The 20323-nt window shown below is 34.2% G+C and overlaps 1 protein-coding gene across 1 annotated transcript; it reads left to right on the top strand.

The window, feature by feature from the left end:
* Positions 1–233: 233 nt before the first annotated feature.
* On the top strand, positions 234–18421 carry LOC123703498 (membrane-associated guanylate kinase, WW and PDZ domain-containing protein 2). The gene is made up of 21 exons (XM_045651524.1): positions 234–1007; positions 2057–2256; positions 2616–2722; positions 4970–5069; positions 5936–6067; positions 6446–6563; positions 7358–7521; positions 8121–8245; positions 8697–8798; positions 9131–9242; positions 9570–9686; positions 10026–10538; positions 11161–11274; positions 11736–11871; positions 12617–12722; positions 13611–13746; positions 14075–14199; positions 14574–14665; positions 15147–15233; positions 15760–15887; positions 17000–18421. Exons 1-21 carry the CDS (start codon positions 796–798, stop codon positions 17173–17175), a joined length of 3102 nt encoding a protein of 1033 aa, XP_045507480.1. The 5' UTR covers positions 234–795; the 3' UTR covers positions 17176–18421.
* Positions 18422–20323: the final 1902 nt, after the last annotated feature.

The following is a 20323-nucleotide window of genomic DNA, read 5'->3' on the forward strand; positions in this document are numbered from 1 at the left end:
TTTAAATCTTAACAATAATTTCCAAAGAATTTATTGAAAAGTCTAAACTTCCCATGTTCGTTGTAATTAATACGAATGCTTAAATGAAATAAAAAATACGACATTTAATTTTGTATATTCTCCGCAATCACGATACACATCTTGATGAAAGGCGTAATTTTACCTTATTTTAATTTCTATACGGGCAAGAATAACGACATTTCATTCAGCTATGAGCTACCTGTCGACTGTCCTATTCGCTCCCTTCAACTTGTTGCACCTACTTTCAAAAAGTTAAGAATTTACCTGTTTTCTGTGAGAAAGTGAACTTGTTATCTAATTAGCATGTTAAAAGGCATCCGTTTCTCATTTAGTGTTATCTGATTATCGCGTACGATCGACGTACGTGCGTTTAATTACGTGATGTTTTTAAAGAATTCGTTATGATGCACCTGCACTGCAGATATCTGTCGTTGTTAAACGCAACATGCAACGTACTTAGTGTATTGTAATTATGACACGGCTGAACGGTGAATTAAGAAAATCCAGTTAGCGTAGCTACGTGGAACTGTATTAATAATAATAAGTGCATGACAATCGTGGAGTCATCTTCTAAAATGACTCATAACTGGTCAGTGGTATGCCCGCATGCCGCTATTGTTTTGTTTTTGTGGAACCAAAAATTCGATGAGTAAACAGCGAAGAATGCTGGCTATTTACAAAAACAAAATAATGTTCTATATTTGAAATTGGGAACAGGCTCAGTGTTTGTAATCGGTTTTGATGATGAAAGTGGATCAGATTATGTTATAAGCAATGGCTCAGAGTTCAGTGGATTCTGATAGACTTTCTTCAGCTGGGATATCAACTCACAGTTCAGGCACAGCCGGCACTGTAGGTGGTTCAGTTGTTGGAGTCAGAGTTGGTGATCAAGTTCATAAGAGAGAAGATGAAGATGACTACCTGGGGCCATTACCTCCAATGTGGGAGAAAGCATTTACACCTTCAGGAGAGAGGTATTTCATAGAGTAAGTTTATAATTTCAATAACATAATAACATACATCTATAGTTTTATAATCTAACATATTCAACTGGTTTGCAATGTTAAAAAACATACTATATTGCTGTTAATGTACCCTAACAACAATAATTTGTTTACTAATGTCTAATACAAATATGTGAATAGAAAATCTATTTATCAATAAAAACAACCCAGAAGTAATGTAGGAAGTGGTTTCACTAGTCAATAACTCAACTGATAATTGCCATATATGCATATTCTAGTATAGGATAATTCACATAATGTAGAAATAGCTAGCCAATATTTCCAATTCAATGAGTAGAAAATCTGTATTGAATCAGATCAGTCAGACTAAACACTGTGTAAATATTATGTGCTGAAAAACAGATGGTGTGCTAATTCCGATTTAGCATATGTGTTACAAGAAGTGAGCACTCGTCAGTTTTTTATATAAAAATGGTGTTCCGAGTGCTTTTTTGTTATAATAAAAAGATATCAAAGAAGAGGTAATTATAGTTTAGTGTATTTTAATGTTAGCTATGATTGTTTAGTAATGATTAATGATTCTTGTTCTAATCATGTATAGTAAATGGAATAAGAAACTTCTTTGTTTGCTTGATATTTATTTCTTTTAACTTTTTTGACCTCGTAGATGTTTAAAATTTAAATGTTTAAACTCAAAGAAATAGAAAAACATGTTGTTAGGTGCTCAAATGATAACTAACTAGTATTATAATTTTCATAAAAAATAATAAAAGTTCTTTGACCAGACTACTAGCATTTACTGTTATTTTAATCATTTTGTGTATCCGTAACACTGACAGCGACACTAAAATTGTTATTAATAATTTTTAACTAGGAAGAATAGAATAAAAAACACTTTATTGTAAAATGCACACAAAAACAAAATTTACAGAAACGATATGTAACTTAAAATAAATGTACAATTTGGCGGCCTTATTGCTTAAAAGAGATTTCTTCCAGGCAACCTAGGTACATCTGTATTTGCTTGTTTCCATTCCTAACACCACCATAATTTAAACCAATATTTACAGCTACAACACTGGAACATCCCACTGGCTGGACCCTCGTCTGGCAAGAGTACGAAAGCATTCGCTTGGTGAATGCGGTGAGGATGAGCTTCCTTACGGTTGGGAACGAGTCACCGACGAGAGATATGGCTCATATTATGTGGACCATATCAATAGACGCACACAGTATGAGAACCCTGTGTTACAAGCAAGACGGCTCAGAGGTATAAAAATTTACATAATTTTGTTTTGTAGGAAATGTTGCATTAACCTTGCTTTAAGTTACAAAAAACGTACAAAAAAGCATGCATAAATGATAATTTTTGCCTTGATAATTATGTTTTTAAATCTCTCAAGTCTAAGCTAATTCAACACAATATCTATTAAAATAAATTGCATATTACCATTTACTCTTAAACATGGTAATATGCAATTTCTAATTTTTATTTCCAATTAAGTATTAACAAACAGAAAATAATACAACTATGTACATATATTTTTATCAAATATAACTAATGACAGCTCATAGCAAAAACCACATTGTGCTTCTAGATTTCAGTCTAACACAATCCATTATTTTTAGCTGAGAAAATGGCCGCAGAAAATAACAACAACACATCCAATGGGACTCCACCGACTGGTGAACTACGAGGGGAGAGGTTTTCACTCACACTCACTAAAGGAACACAGGTATTTTATTTATAAGCAAACTAGCTTACCGCCCGCGGCTTTGTCCGCTTTGTCTAAAACCTAATAAAATAGAAAATCTATTGTGTCTGGGACCGATCAGGCCACTTGGGGCTCAATGGGTTAAAGATGCATAAAGCTTATTTTTATATTAGTGTTATGCATACATGCTTTATAACAATACGACACAATAGTTTTTTAAATAATTAATAAATAAAAATAATTTCTAAAGCCTTAAAGAATATTATTTACACAATTTCTCTTCCTATACATAATTCCATTTATAAATTGAGGATCAGTGACCGCAACAAACATAATAAAATTTTAAACAATTATCACATGACAAAAGGCTCTATTTATTCAGCAGTACACACAAAATATATTTATATTCAAATGATAAAAGAGTTATTGTCTATTGTTTAATTTGTTTACATTGTCTATGACACCAATTTGTAATGGTACTTACTTTATTAAATTAATTAATACTAGCGGTCTGCCCCTGCTTCGCCTGTGGTACATATTTCGCAATAAAAAGTAGCCTATGTCCTTTCTCGGGTATGAAAATATCTCCATACCAAATTTCATGCAAATTGGTTCAGTAGTTTAGGCGTGATTGAGTAACAGACAGACAGACAGACAGAGTTACTCGCATCTATACATATAATAAATCTGTAGAAGGGTCAATTCTGTACATTGAAAATATTGAAAAAATAAATACCAGGGGGTGTTACTGGATCGATACCAAACCCAAATATGTGATTAAAAAAATTTTTGTCTGTCTGTCTGTCTGTCTGTCTGTATGTTCAGGCATCACGTGAAAACTAACGGTTCGATTTCGATGAAACTTGGTATAATTATACCTTAATATCCTGGGCGTTAAATAGGATACATTTTATCCTGGAAAAATACGTAGAAAAAAATTAATCTTAATTTTTCGGTTTTATCCATAGACGTTGTTCTGTAGAACCGCGAACACACGTTGCGTATTATTATAGGCCTAGCCGTATTTGGGTCCAATAGATATTTATAAGATGTCATTGTTAGAGTTAGCCAAATACTGTCCGTAAGGAAACTTTATATATATCATGCTATTATAAAACAACATGTTACGACTCCTTATGACCCCAATAAGTTTCGTAATAAACGGACATGCACAAATGTAATTGATCCTGTGAGGTGTCGAACTGCTTTATTGAAAAGACAGCACAGTTTTCTTTCTGTACATCTATATAATAAAATTAATAAATTGCTTGATATTTATCCATGTACTCTGCGTGATGTAGAAGTAAAAATAAAAAACTGGCTTTGGACTCTAGATTACGAAGAAACGGAAAATCTTATAACTTGAGTATATAGTACCCACTATTACACACACACACACACACACACACACACACATTCAAGGCCAAGGCAACACTAAAACACACATATGCATGCCGGAAAAAACAATTTCTACTTAAATTTTTTTGTTTGTTAAACATTTTTATTTTTTATTGTTCTTATTGGCATTTCTTGAATATTCTTTGGAAAAGGGCGCTGGCTCCTGACATACAGGTTTTTACCTAGTTTGGGAGTCAGACACAGTATTTCAAAATGTAAAACTATTGTCAATAAAGAATTTTTTTTTTTTTTTTAGAGTTACTCAAAATGGAGAAATAAACCATCCACGTGAAGACCGACATCCGCGCGGACGGAGTCGCGGGCGGAAGCTAGTTTATAATATTAGTATGGATTGGACGAGAAATGAAACAATATATGATATAATTTCTATTATTTGTAAAGTTGTAGTAAATACAGTTTCTATAAATTCATGTTTCTCGTAATTGAAATCGAAATTTTCCTGCTAAATCCATACTAATATTATAAATGCGAAAGTAACTCTGTCTGTCTGTTACTCAATCACGCCTTAACTACTGAACCAATTTGCATGAAATTTGGAATAGAGATATTTTGATACCCGAGAAAGGACATAGGCTACTTTTTACCCTGGGAAATAGGATAGGTTTTGTCCCGGAAATCCCACGGGAACGGGAACTATGCGGGTTTTTCTTTGACAGCGCGGGCGAAGCTGCGGGTAGATTAAGCTAGTAGATTATAATTTACATATGTACTATGATCTCAATAAACATAATTATGTATATATTTTTAATATAATTATTATTTTTATAAGTCTTATATATTTTCTTTGTTATATATTGTACACTGTTTAATTAAATACATTTATTACAAATTATGTAAATCTTTAAACAGGGTCTTGGCTTCACATTAATCGGTGCGGAAGGTTCTCCAGAAACAGAAGGATATCTCCAAATACGCAGTATCGTACCTCATAGCCCTGCTTGGATTGATGGTAAGTTGAGATACATGTAAATTTATTAATAAGTAGTTATTTTTTAAACTGATTCACAAAATAGAGCTTAAAATATTTATGTAATCTTATATTTAAAAATTAAAGATCATTTTTTAAAGCTACAACCACCAGTTTTTTGATGTGAACATCTTTATCGGGGTTGGAAAAAAATTTAGTGTAACATTTTTCCGTTACGCGCCATCTTTTTCTTATCCCGACCACGCGTGATTCGACGTATATCTGTAAAGTTGCATATACCTATAATAAATTATTTTTTGAAAAATAAGGTCATAAAGAAGTTTCACTTCTTACGTGTGTACACTAGTACACGCACACATTTTTTTCTTCTTTAACAAAATCAGTACATAGTACTGAGGTATTATGTATGTAATAGTATATATTAAATACATACATCTAATATATAAAAATCAATGCCACTTTTCGTTGTAATTCCATAACTCGAGAACGGCTGAACCGATTTCGATAATTCTTTTTTTATTATATTCCTTGAAGTACGAGGATGGTTCTTATGTAGAGAAAACGTTAACATGTACCACGGGCGAAGCCGGGGCGGACCGCTAGTCTAATATATAAAAATCAATGCCACTTTTCGTTGTAATTCCATAACTCGAGAACGGCTGAACCGATTTCGATAATTCTTTTTTTATTATATTCCTTGAAGTACGAGGATGGTTCTTATGTAGAGAAAACGTGAATATGTACCACGGGCGAAGCCGGGGCGGACAGCTAGTAGTATATATATATATATAGTAATATGTGAGGTATTAATATATCCTAGCGTCGTTTTTTTGTATATTTGTATTTCATACTATAAACTTTTTTAAATTCTTATTATTATTCAACAGGTGCTCTCCGACCCGGCGACGTCATAGTGGGTGTTGGTAACCGCGGTGTTCGTGGACTGACTCATGCGCAGGTAGCTCAAATCTTCCAAGGGATCGCTGCGGGGAGTGACGTCACACTTCATTTTGTTAGAGGTATTTTTGAGGCTAAACTCAAACTTTTATTTATTCAATTTGACTTTTTTCAAAGCACTTTTGAATCTACAAAACCTAGTTTATTTATAGTGTATTTTATGGAGTTTTAATAGAAATATAACAATTGCAATTTAAATCAACAAAAGACACCTTATAAAATACTAATTAAATTACTCACAGAATTTAGAAGTGGGATTTAAAAATTGCCTGAAAAAAATAATGCTTGCAAAAATATCACTGAAGAGGTATTTCAAAATTGTCAAAAATAATGACTTCTCAGCCTACTAACTTAAAAAATAAAGCACTGTTTTTCACATTGTCTTCTGAATAACGTAATAAACAAAAAAATATAATTTTATTAACATTGAATTTTTACAGGTTATCCATTATCATTTGACTCGGAGGACCCAAACACAAGGGTGCTCAGTACATTGGCAGTGGATGCGAGCAGCGATGCAGTGGCCATGCAACAGCTTACAAGAGCTCTACGGACTAGGTAAGTTATAAACAAGAATTTATCTAGTACATATTTATCACATTGAGCCCCAAGCGGCTTGATCGGTCCCATACACAATAGATTTTCTATTGTGTATGGGGTTCCGAGGCCTGAGTTACTACGGCTAATATTGATTATTGGTAAAAACTTCCGAGCGACGATGTATAGTCTATACTAATATTATAAAGCTGAAGAGTTTGTTTGTTTGTTTGTTTTAACGCGCTAATCTCGGGAACGACTGGTCCGATTTGAAAAATTCTTTCGGTGTTAGATAGCCCATTTCAAACTCAAACTCAAACATTTATTTATTCAATTAGACTTCTTTTAGAAGCACTTTTGAAACGTCATCACATATTTTAACATTTACCACCGTTAACATTTACCATTTATCGAGGAAGGCTATATATCATCACGCTAATACCAACAGGAGCGGAGCCACGCGGGTGAAACAGCGCGGCACAGCTAGTACTGTATAATGTAGAAATTAATTTCACTCATTCGAAAACTCTGCCTAATATGTGCATGAGCAGAGTTTTGTTTTGGACAATTTTTGAGTGTGATTACGCTTGTGCGCTTTTTGTATTAGTGATTGTGCCTCTAGTTCTAAATAGTACATTATTGAGTTAGTCCATTGAAAAATGAAAAGTTACATTTGGGGCTGTATTTTTAAGAGGACGCAAAAATGTTACATGATTTGTTTTATTTCCACAAATCATGTAACATTTCAATGGACTAAGTTATATTCTCAAATCAAAAACTTGAGATAAATATTTAAATTTGTTTGTTTGTATCAGGTTCCACCTAGAATCCCCCGAAGGTCGTGACGTACCAGACAGCAGGGAAGGTGCCCAACGGCGGCTGTTATCACGGTCCTTCGATTTGGACGAACTCCCCGCGGATACTACTTCGTTGCCCCCGCGTTGTCCGTCTGCTGACCACCTGCTAGCGCTGGCTTCTGGTATGTGACCCATAAATATATAAAATAAATATAGCGATTATAGTGGCAAGACTCTTCCAAATTACCGACAATGTTAGCATCTTGATGGCAATAGTGCTAAAACTCATTAAATCAGACATGTTCTCGATAAGATCCGATTGCTATTTTCGTCAGTTATAAATCAAACATGACAAATAACAGTATTAAATTCAATATTTCATTTTATACTATTCAAATGCTCAAATGAAAATGATTAAAGAATAGAGAAACGCCTAGGCTCTCGGCCACCCCGGCATGGCAAAATAGACGCATTTTCAAATCCCACCTCGTGATCGATTTTTTTCTTAACTTAAATTGCTTATTATAATATTTAACAATAAATCCTGGTTCCCATTTATAATTCTACCGCAGCGAATCACCTGCTAATCATTTTATATAATGGATATAAACAAATTTCTCCAATTTGATACAAATGAAGTTAAAATATCAATATAGTTTGTATAATATATTTAAATTAGGGTTACAAACTTTGATAATATTTTCTTTTATGTCCCCATAATCTATTTTTTCATAGATAATAAACTATACGAAATATATTTATGTCTATTTTTATCACCTAGATCACCAACACCGCAGTGCAGCAAGCAACGAGCCGGGTCGTGAATTAGTGCTCACTTTACGGCGTGGGGCCGCTGGTTTTGGTTTTACTATAGCCGATAGTGTACATGGCCAGAAGGTTAAGAAGGTAAATATTTAAATGTATTTTGATCGTTAATAACAACTAGATACATAATCAGCAACAAACAAACATATGATATGGTTCTGACCAGCTTAGACCGTTAAAATTTATTGTTTTGGGTATGTTTTGTAAATACGTCATAAAGTAATGCTAATAATTTTGCTGTGTAGTTGTTTTTAATGAATACTAGTTTACCGCCCGCGGCTCGCCCGCTTCGTCTAAAACCTAATAAATATATACTTAAACCTTCCTCTTGAATCACTATTTAAAAAAACTGCATCAAAATCCGTTGCGTAGTTTAAAAATTTATGTATTAAGATCCTTATCAATGAAATGCAAGGCACTAAATCAAGTGTTTTATATCATCTTATATCAATTGTAACTTATCAAAATCTGTTTTTACCTACAATTTTTTTGTAACCTTACATAATATTATTAAATCATACATTATTTATAGGTGTTAGACTTAGGCCGTTGCGCAGGATTGCGTGAAGGAGACTTGCTATTGCAAATCGGTGAGACAGATGTGAGACATACACCTCATCAAAGGGTTGTGCAGGTGAGATTGATTTAGTTTAATTATTGCTCTATATAGCCATGAATATATGAAAGAATGACATGATAATAAGAAAGTGAGAAATGTGACAAAAATACTTTGTTAAAAATCAGATAAAAATAATCTATATTCTCTAGATACTGTTTTGAGAGTTTCTAAATAAGAAATATTAGGTTTTATTTCCGAAACATAAATTTAAAGAAAGAAAATGTTAAAAACTACACCTTTTAGCTTCTTAGTCAACGTCCTACAACATTCATAAAAAGCTGAATGAACGTTAAATAAATATACGTAATTATTTCAACAATATACTCCTAAATTTTACACATTTACAGGTACTAAAAGAGTGTCCAGCGATGTCTGAAACAACGTTACGCGTGTGGAGAAAGAACACTATAACTAGGGCTCCCCGCAGCCGCTCAGCTACACGGGTGCAACCTACCAATAGTTAGTATTCTAATATTTATATTTTTATTTACAAAAATCTTATATTATAGACCCATTTATGTACAATAAACAATAAAACTCAAAATCGCGTTCAAAAATTGTCCGAAGCTAAACTCTGCCCACGTGTCTATATCGCAGAGTTTTCTAAATAATTATACAATAGACTTTAAATGTTATTGCCACGAAATAAAGAGTTTATTACAATGAAAGATTTTTACAATACCGCTCGCACATTCTTTAACAATCTTTTATCAGGTGATTGTGTTAATATTATTTGAAAGGACGATTTTTTTATCTCTGAAACTAATAAAATAACTTTCATTTTAGATAACGCAGCAAATAATCAATTGGGTAGAAGCAAGACTCCCACCGCGGAACAGTTGCGGTCACCAGCTCTGAACTCAACAGATAATGCGAGGGGCAGACAGAATGAAATGAACTCTGGTACGCTTTTTATTTATAAATGTTATTATCTGCATATTTATAGTTGGAGAATACATTCCTTTTAGCTTATTTGCCAGTTAAAATTAGAAAATCAGTAGAAACTATAAATAAGCCTTGAATGCAAGCAATGTTGCAGTTTAAACTCGTATTTCAATATTTAATAACTATAACTTTGGTTTTTCTATAATATCAATCATGTAATGAAATCTTGAATGAGCCGTCAGCAAAAAGATATAATTAATTTGCTGTGACTAAATTTATACGTTTTAAATAAATTAAAATAAGACTTATCATACACATATACAGAGATTTCAAAGAATAAATATACAATTATTACAGTGGAAGCAACCTACGCAGTACCAGAACACAAATCCCGTGAAACCCGCGAGAGCATTATGGACAGGCGACGTAGAAGCAGCACTCCAGGCGCCAGACTAACACTCCCCGTGGTCACACCGTGGAGCGAACAGACAGACAACTGGAACGAACGAGAAACCTGGATAGATAACTCGAATAATATAAGAAACTGGGCGGAAAACGCGCAGAAATGGGATGAAAACGGCCAAAAATGGGACGGGGCAAGCCAGAAATGGGATGGTTCCAGTCAAAAGTGGGACGGCTCTAGCCAGAAATGGGATGGTACGAGCCAAAAATGGGATGGCACAAGTCAAAAGTGGGATGGCACAAGCCAGAAGTGGGACGGTGAAGGGACTAGTAATGGGAATTGGGAGGGAAACGGGGAGAGGTGGAATAACAATTGGGGAGAACTGCCCACGCCGACTATACATGTTGATATGAATGCTGCGTATTGGAGGGGAAACGCTAGTGTTGCTGATAGTAGTGATAATGGAGGTTAGTCATATTTTGATATAGAAAAACTATTGTTTTAAAATATTATTTAAAAAAAATTGTACTCAATGATAGGCGCGAGAGTTTAGCATAACGTCCAATTTCGATAAAACTTAAATGAACATTGACTAGACTATAAAATAAGCTACGTTTCAAATAATTCTCAATATAACTACGGAAAGAAAGCAATACGTGGGAATATTAATAAATAATAATACACTCAATAATTTCCTTATTTATACATATAGGAAAACAAGTAATTGTCCTTGTCAACCAAACATATATGGCATCTCATTTCAAGCTATATTTAACTTATATCGCCTTTTTGTACGTTTTTCTATTGTCTGTGTTTTTGTTATTATTTTATTTCTGGTGCAAATAAAGTATTTATTCATTCATTCATTCATTTAAATCATTCCATTAATATTCAATTGATTGCAATTCCATTTTTTTTTATTCAATGGAACTATTATTGTATAAGTTTTGATCAAATTAAAAATTGTATTAGTTGCCATTTCGTCCAAAAGAATGTACAAAAGATCATCTACTTTATGCAAGCTGTAATAATATGTATCAGTTACTAGAAATTCCTTCAATAAATAAATGAATCTACTTATAATTTCAGGTTTCCCAGAAGACGGTCTACTCCATTCTCCCACCACAGCAGCCATAAGTGGTCTTTCGCGACAGTCTCCTTCCACGAGTCGAATAAGACCACACTCACCTTCTAATTCTACTGGTAAGATTTATGAAAAATGTAATTGTTTTTTAATTATTATGATTCGTTTGTAATTTGCTATGCCACCTGAAGCAAAAGTAGTCGTAATACTGTAATTTTAGGCAAAGTAAATATTCCATCATTATTCGAAAGAAATTAAACTGTGTTCAAAGATTTAAGAAAATAATTTTGCCTAATCTGGGAAAAGAACCTACTAAAATCTGAAATAAAAACACACTGTATTTTTTTTTGTAAGGATGCCATCTCTACCAAACTTGACAGATCAATTGAGAGGAAAACAATGTTTAAAAATAATAATTTCTCAAGCCCAAAGTATTCCAAACATCGGGTAAAATAACATAATTTGTAAATGTCGTTTCAAATCCGTTAGAAGTCTTTAATTTCTTCTTTATATTATAATCACAAAAGTAAATTCTAAGCACTATTCTTACAAATTTATATACTTAACTATGTTTCCCCAGGTCGTCTCCGCAGTAACTCCCCGTCTAACAACAGTGCAACAGACAGACTGTTGAACAACTCACCATCTACACGAATGCAGAGTCAATCCCCTTCGAATAATTCTTCCAATGGACGGCTTAAGGGATCTCCTATGAGGTTTGTTACATTAATATAGATAATTTTAAATAATTTTAGAGGTATTAAGGTCTTTTGGTTTATTTAGATAAAGTTGTATAACAGTATTTAATGTTGTAAATAAGTTGTACATGATTTTTCAGTTCTTTAGCTTGAATTGTATATAACTAGCAAGATATTTTGAATATTTTTATGAAATAATTTAAAAATAAATTATCTTATATCAGTAGTGTATATAGTAACATTGATTGTTTCAAATTTTATAAGTATATTAAATTAATAAATAAATTGTATGGTAATTTTCACTTAAGATTTTGCATGACTATGTGTTTTATTTAGTTTTATATTTTGTTTCACGCTTAAATAAGGCTTAAAACACGTCGACCGATAACTATTGTTATTTACGCAAGGTTTGTACAATAAAAGATTTTATTTTATTTTAAATATTGTAACTTGTTAAATTTAGGTTAGGTTTTAATTTAATTAGAATAAAAACATGTTTAAGGATACCTATACATTATGTATATGTATCTTACCGACGGAATATAAATCTGAAATAACTTTGAAACTAATGGCTATTATCATAATGAGTATCCACAGTTAAGTGTTTCAACATTTAGTGATTCTATTCCAGGAGATGGAACATATTATAGTACTCATTTTCACTTATAATAAACTAACTTCACATCTTTTGTGGGTTAATAAAATAGTGTCCAGTACTAAACTAATTTACCAAGTAAATAACTAAATAATATGTCTCCTGCAGGCTCGGTGACGCGTCACCATCCCGTCACATCCACTCGCCGGTGTCACATAGATCTGCATACGATGGGGATATGCCGCAACAAGTGTATGTTGCTAACTACCCGCAGGTATTTGTGATTTTTATTTATTTATTTAGTCCAAAGTTGATGAGATGTAAGCTTGATTTGTTCATATGTCAATATATAATATGTAATACTAGATTTCCGCCCGCGGCTTCGCCCGCGTTTGCAAAGGAAAACCCGCATAGTTCCCGTTCCAGTGGGATTTCCGAGATTAAAGCTATCCTATGTGTTAATCCAAGTTACCCTCTATATGTGTGCTAAATTTCATTGTAATCGGTTCAGTAGTTTTTACGTGAAAGAGTAACAAACTCGGCTTGATATACATCCATACAAACTTTCGCATTTATAATATTGTATTTATTATAATATTATAGTAGGATAGTGAGTCTAGTCACTAGTGTGGTCAGATGTAATCTGTGATAATCTAGTAATGAAAATAATGCAGAAATACCTAGTTATTATTTATTCAACTATATTTCGTTAGAAGCACTTTTGAATCGCCAAAATACAGACAAATATTAATTTACCATAATATATAAAAGGGGCACACTGAATAAATTATTTAATTAGTTAAACAAAAAATGTTTGCGAAATGTTAGATATTTAGTATACATGTAAAACAAAATGATTTGAAAAGAGAGATGTAGAAGAGATTTTAAAAACAAACAGTGACATTCAATCTATTTTGTTATAAAGCAACCAATTAACAAGTGCAACTCAGTTGATAATATCTTTATAATATAAAAATGAATCCCAAAATGTGTTGGTAAGCGCTTAACTTGAGAACGGCTGAACCGATTTCGTTAATTCTTTTTTTATTATATTCCTTGAAGTACGAGGATGGTTCTTATGTAGAGAAAACGTAAATATGTACCACGGGCGAAGCCGGGGCGGACTGCTAATTTATAAATAAATCTAAAATTATGTTTCCAGGTGGAAGCCGGTGGCTCGACAGACCCAGAAGCAGATGTTCTAGTTCGACTCGCTCGTGGTTCCGCAGGTTTTGGGTTCCGCATTGTGGGTGGTACTGAAGATGGCAGCAGAGTCGCTGTAGGATATGTTGTGCCGGGTAAATATGCGTTTTACGATATAAAATATATAGCTTTGAGTAATGTATGATACATTAACTTTAATACTAAAATCCGTTCTGTATTTTTTGCTTTTAAGAGTAACAAAATCATACTAGAAGAGAAATAAGTGTTAAAAAATTAATAATGATGTTATGAATAACAACTTATGTCTTAAAAGCTAGGGCTGTACGACGTTATGTCAAGCTTCATAGACTTAAGTAATTTATCTTATAAATAATGTCTCCAACCTACATCTTTCACATAATATATTGATACTCCTTTCCTTCCCAAAAGCTATATAAATCTAACATAATCTAAAAATTACAGGCGGTCCAGCAGACGGTCTACTCCGACCGGGTGATCTACTAACATCGGTAGACGGTATACCTTTAAGTGGGGCTACTCACGCTCGAGCTGTCGCGTATGTGTGTCAGGCCGCGTCTAGAGGACATGTAAGTTATATATATTTATTTATTTGGTAGAAATAATTTCCAAAGTTACTAAGAAAAACGTATATACGTTATAAACGAGGAACAAGAGATACTTTAATAATTCACGATGTGATAGCGATTGCTACTGTAAAAAAAATACATGTGTCACTCGGGGACTGCCGCGGTAAAGCTATTGCATGCTATGCCTTCAAGCCACACCACCCGTCGGAGTGGTGGGGAGCGTGAGGTTTTTCGTTACGCAATTTCTGGATTCGTCCCCGCGCTCAAGGCCCGCGATAGAAGCTATACAATAGCTTAAAACAGGGCGAAATATAAAATCAAATTGTGCTTATGAAATTCATACAATAAAACCAGCTTTTTGTTAATATTAACAGGTAACACTGGGTGTGAGACACAACAGAGCAGATATCCAACCGCTAGGCTTGCCAGCTGTAGTTCCAACACATCAACACCAACCACTGCTGACGTAAGTTTTAACGTCTTTTATGTAATACTAGCTGCGCTCCGCGGTTTCACCCGCTAGGCTCCGCTCCTGTTGGTCTTAGCGTGATGATATATAGCCTATAGCTAGCCTCGATAAATGGGCTATCTAACACCGAAATAATTTTTCAAATCGGACCAGTATTTCCTGAGATTAGCGCGTTCAAACAAACAAACAAACTCTTCAGCTTTGTAATATTAGAATAATTTATGGGTAAGTAGAAGTAGAAAAATGTGCATACATTTTTTCAAGTCACACTGAAATTACTATTTAGTAAACTAAATTACTATTTAGGAATATTGTTAAAAGTTTGGCAATATTCTGTTTTGTTGTTAATACATTTATCTAACTATAATATTTTGTCTATTATTTATTCTCTCGCTGAAACTTATTGTTGCATTAAAACGAAATATCAATCACCCTATAATAAAGAAACAAACAATAAAATGATACTTATTTACTTCAGTGCGGAGCCCACAGTACCGCACCCGCCGGCTTCATACAATATCCTACACCCTGCACCCATGTATCCGCCCACTGCGCACATGCCTATGTAAGTAATTACATATTTTAGCATAAACACACATATTATAGCAAATAAACACTGCATACTATGAAAAACTAATCTCCTAAAAAGGTTGTAAAAACATCCAAGTAGCGGTGTATAAAACATTCAAATTAAATCCTTATTCTGTGGCGGTAATTTTCAAAGTCTATTATTGTACAGGCGCGTTCTTAAACTCTGCGTAATAGTCTCGTAGGCAGAGTCTTTCTTGGGACCAATTTTCATCGTCATTTCAATGTGATGTATAATAAGATATTTTATTTTCAGCCAAATATATCTTAAATGTGCAACTTTTTCGCACAGCCCTTCTCGTTACACGTCACAGACCTACTTACCATCCTCTATTTCATTCATCAAGTATTCGCTACCCCACTAAGAGATACACAAGTTTGAGAGCATGCGAACACGTTAGTGTATAAATTCGGTTGAAACATTTTTTCCGTATGATAAAAAACTTTTTGTCCACAAATTGTTAACCACTTCATCTACAATGTTTTCTAATCTTACCAATCAGGTACGGCGTCCAATACGAAGCGAACAGCGGGTGGAATGTACCCTATGACGTCACGGTGACGAGGAACGAGGGAGAGGGGTTCGGTTTCGTCGTCATTTCTTCTACTAACAAGGCCACTAGCACTATTGGTAAGTTCATATCAATTTATTTACAAAAAATGGTTTGTAACAAATAGCTATGCATTGTCACGTTGTCAGCGTGGTTAATAGCAATGCATTGTCACGTTGTCGGCGTGGTTAATAGCAATGCATTGTCACGTTGTCGGCGTGGTTAATAGCAATGCATTGTCACGTTGTCGGCGTGGTTAATAGCAATGCATTGTCACGTTGTCGGCGTGGTTAATAGCAATGCATTGTCACGTTGTAAGGGTGGTTAATAGCAATGCATTGTCACGTTGTCAGCGTGGTTAATAGCAATGCATTGTCACGTTGTCGGCGTGGTTAATAGCAATGCATTGTCATGTTGTAAGGGTGGTTAATAGCAATGCATTGTCACGTTGTCGGCGTGGTTAATAGCAATGCATTGTCACGTTGTCGGCGTGGTTAATAGCAATGCATTGTCACGTTGTCGGCGTGGTTAATAGCAATGCATTGTCACGTTGTAAGGGTGGTTAATAGCAATGCATTGTCACGTTGTAAGGGTGGTTAATAGCAATGCATTGTCACGTTGTCAGCGTGGTTAATAGCAATGCATTGTCACGTTGTCGGCGTGGTTAATAGCAATGCATTGTCACGTTGTAAGGGTGGTTAATAGCAATGCATTGTCACGTTGTAAGGGTGGTTAATAGCAATGCATTGTCACGTTGTCAGCGTGGTTAATAGCAATGCATTGTCACGTTGTCAGCGTGGTTAATAGCAATGCATTGTCACGTTGTAAGGGTGGTTAATAGCAATGCATTGTCACGTTGTAAGGGTGGTTAATAGCAATGCATTGTCACGTTGTAAGGGTGGTTAATAGCAATGCATTGTCACGTTGTAAGGGTGGTTAATAGCAATGCATTGTCACGTTGTAAGGGTGGTTAATAGCAATGCATTGTCACGTTGTCGGCGTGGTTAATAGCAATGTATTATCACTTTATAGTTTATGGACGTGTATAGTATAAATTGTCACGTTTCAAAGTGGTTTTTAAGTAACTGTCATATATTAGGTGTTGTTGATAGAAACAATCTGTCACAACTAAGTTGTAAATGACTATAAACTGTCACATCTGAGTGCTTCACAATTAACTATCCCGTTCCAGGTCAACTAATCCCCAACTCGCCAGCGGCCCGCTGCGGGCTGCTTCACGTGGGCGACACCATCGTGGCCATCAACCGTCTGCCCGTGCTTCGCTTGCCGCACCCTGATGTTGTGGCGCTCATCAAACGCTCCGGCACCACCGTCACGCTCACCGTGCTGCCCACCCGCCCTGACTGACTGATCGACTGACCGACTGATTGACCGACTGACACACTAGCCATCGCATACTACACGCCAACTAACAAACGCTCCGGCACCACCGTCACGCTCACCGTGCTGCCCACCCGCCCTGACTGACTGATCGACTGACCGACTGATTGACCGATTGACACACTAGCCATCGCATATAACACGCCAACTGTTAAGCGCTTCGGTACCACCGTGCTGCCCACCCGCCCTGACTGACTGATCCACTGACTGATTGACTGACACAGTAGTCATCGCATATAACACGCTAACTATCAAGTGCTGCGGCACCACCGTGCTCTCCACCCGCCTCGAGTGACTTAAAAATTCGACTATAAAAGCAGTGACGCTGACACTAACATAACAACACGCTGACACTGACGTAACACAACGCCGACACTGACGTTACACAACGCCGACACTGACGTTACAACGCGCTGACAAAGACATTACAACGCGCTGAGACTGACTGACAAGCTGAATACTTGGTTAATTTCGATTGACTTACTGGACCACTTACATGCTGACATGACTTATGATCACTCTGACTGACTGCATGTCCACTTTTTCCAATAAGTGCCTTTCAAATGAAAATATCAGTATAAAGAATCCATGGGCTCGTTTTCATTTTGCTTGCAGTATTAAAGAAATCTTGAATTTAATAAAATGTCGTCGCGAATAAATGAAATCTCTGTACTATAATTAATATAAGTTAAAAAGTACTTAGACCTCCAATGACCGAATTCTCAATTATTGCTAAAAACCTAGCCATTATATTTCTAGCTCGAATATTGAAACAATATTGTAAAATGTTTATTTCTATATTTAGTAATTAATTTAGTATTCAATGAGATAGCTTTAAATATTATAATTAAGTTTAGTTAAGCAATATTAAGTTACAATAAGTAATGCATTTTATTTCTAACTTAATTAAATTTTTCAATTAGTATTATAATTATTTTATAGTGAAAAATGTATAGTTAAGTTTGATAAGGGACCATATTTTTGTGAAACTTGCATTTAAATTTTATAGTGACTTCATAATTATTGTAATCATGGAATTGTTAAAATTAAATTCAACAAAATGTGTTACATACTGAAATCAATTATCGATTTAATCGAAGTGAAACTTCTTTATCTGGGTTGGAAAAAAATTTAGTGTAACATTTTTTTGTTACGCCAAACATTTTTCCGTTTCGCGCCATCTTTTTCTTATCCCTACCACGCGTGATTTTACGTATTTCTGTAAAGTTGCATATAGTAAATTATTTTTTGAAAAGTAAGGTCATAAAGAAGTTTCACTTCTTACGTGTGTACACTAGTACACGCACACTTTTTTTTATTTGTCTCAATTTATCATAAGAGCCAATTTTATTCCATCATCGCTAATTTTATTGTTTTTGTATAGTTTATAAGGACCTTTATAATAAAATGTAATAAAATTATGAAAACTGTATTGATCTGGCTGCTATATAAAATGGTGTTAATTTAGTCACAGATTTAGAGACTTGATACTTTTAATTTATTTATGCTATAGTCAAATAATGCATTCATTGATATAGAGAAACAGAAAAATATGTATTTGAGCATGAATTCAAATAAAAGTGTATATTATAATGTATCTAAAAAGTTACTCAATCTACTAAGAAAATAGTCTATACTTAGTGCTCAAAAATCAATACTAAGGTAATAAGAATCCAATTTTGTACTGTACATATACAAAATTAGGAATACGGTCACAAATTTAGTAAGTATTTAGTTTTATATTGACTGACAGTTTGGATAAGGGACCACCGAGGGGAGGAATGTTGTATAAGTACTTACAAAATATTATTTAATAGTTCTAGATGTAAGCTCTGCGTATATTTTTATAAGCAATCGATATTTTTTCTTCGTTAGTATGAAATTCTGCTTAACTGCCTACTGAGCCGACGGTCCCGGTTTCGATCCCCGGTCAGGGCAAATATTTGTGTGATGAACTCAATTATTTGTTCTTGGGTCTGGGTGTTATTATCTATATATGTATTTATTAAATATTATATTTATCGTCGCCTAGTACTCACAACACAAGCCTTAATTGAGCTTACTGTGGGACTAGGTCGATTTGTGTAATAATGTCCTATAATATTTATTTATTTATTTAATTTCACCTTTGATAGTTAAATCTCGGCCTTTTTTTTCTGGAACATGAAAAACTATTATTATTAAAACAATATGGTTATTTTTTAAATTAAAAATTATCTTATGTTTTAATTCATTATTTTGCTACTTTCCATCAATGCCATATAATTTGAAAGTAAACAGAGAAAAAATGGATTAAAACGTCAGATAATTAATATTGTTCAAATATAAAAAGATATTTTATTGAAGTGAAACTTCATTAGGCGCGTTGAGTGTTAAATTTCAAAATTTCATGGCAATACCGTACCCGAAATTTTGTGGGTGATTTGTAACAGGATGGCGGTTCTACAGGGGTCTTAGTACGTAATGACAAAAAGAAAAATGATGGTCAAAACGCTGATACCGGATACCTATAACGTTTTATATTAGAGTATCTTAACATAAAATATTATAGTATCTTCACCGTGTGTGACGCGCTTTAGGCGACGATTTTAGTATCTTTAAATCTTGCCAAAGAAGTTTCACTTCTGTCACGTGTGTATTTTTTATGTAAATCGATTGTTCAAAAATACACGCAGAGTCGTAGCTAAGCAATAACTTTGTGCCTTTACCGCAACCGTTGTCTTGCCCGATGTATAGAATGTTAAATGTTGTCCAAAGATGTGTTGCTTCTATTCATGTTGAATCAGCGTTATGTATTGAAGGAATTTAGATATACAGGTTTACTGAATAAATATATATTTTGAGTAGAATTTGTGTTTTTGTTTATATATTTTCCCATTCCCCACATTATTTTAAAGTAATAAGCATTTATTGAAGTGAAACTTCTTTATCGGGGTTGGAAAAAATTTAGTGTAACATTGTTACGCGTGACATTTTTCCGTTACGCGCCGTCTTTTTCTTATCCCTACCACGCGTGATTCGACGTATTTCTGTAAAGTTGCATATTATAGTAAATTATTTTTTGAAAAGTAAGGTCATAAAGAAGTTTCACTTCTTACGTGTGTACACGCACACA

Source organism: Colias croceus, chromosome 26 (genome assembly GCF_905220415.1).
Source record: "Colias croceus chromosome 26, ilColCroc2.1".
In the NCBI taxonomy this organism is placed as follows: Eukaryota; Metazoa; Arthropoda; class Insecta; order Lepidoptera; family Pieridae; genus Colias; species Colias croceus.

What these genes read in the sequence shown, in the direction of transcription:
- LOC123703498 (XM_045651524.1), top strand. Translation starts at nt 796, where the DNA reads ATGGCTCAGAGTTCAGTGGATTCTGATAGACTTTCTTCAGCTGGGATA. An exon ending in ACAAGCAAGACGGCTCAGAG is followed by an intron (nt 2,257 to 2,615) that starts GTATAAAAATTT and finishes CATTATTTTTAG; the next exon opens with CTGAGAAAATGGCCGCAGAA. An exon ending in CCTGCTAGCGCTGGCTTCTG is followed by an intron (nt 7,522 to 8,120) that starts GTATGTGACCCA and finishes TTTATCACCTAG; the next exon opens with ATCACCAACACCGCAGTGCA.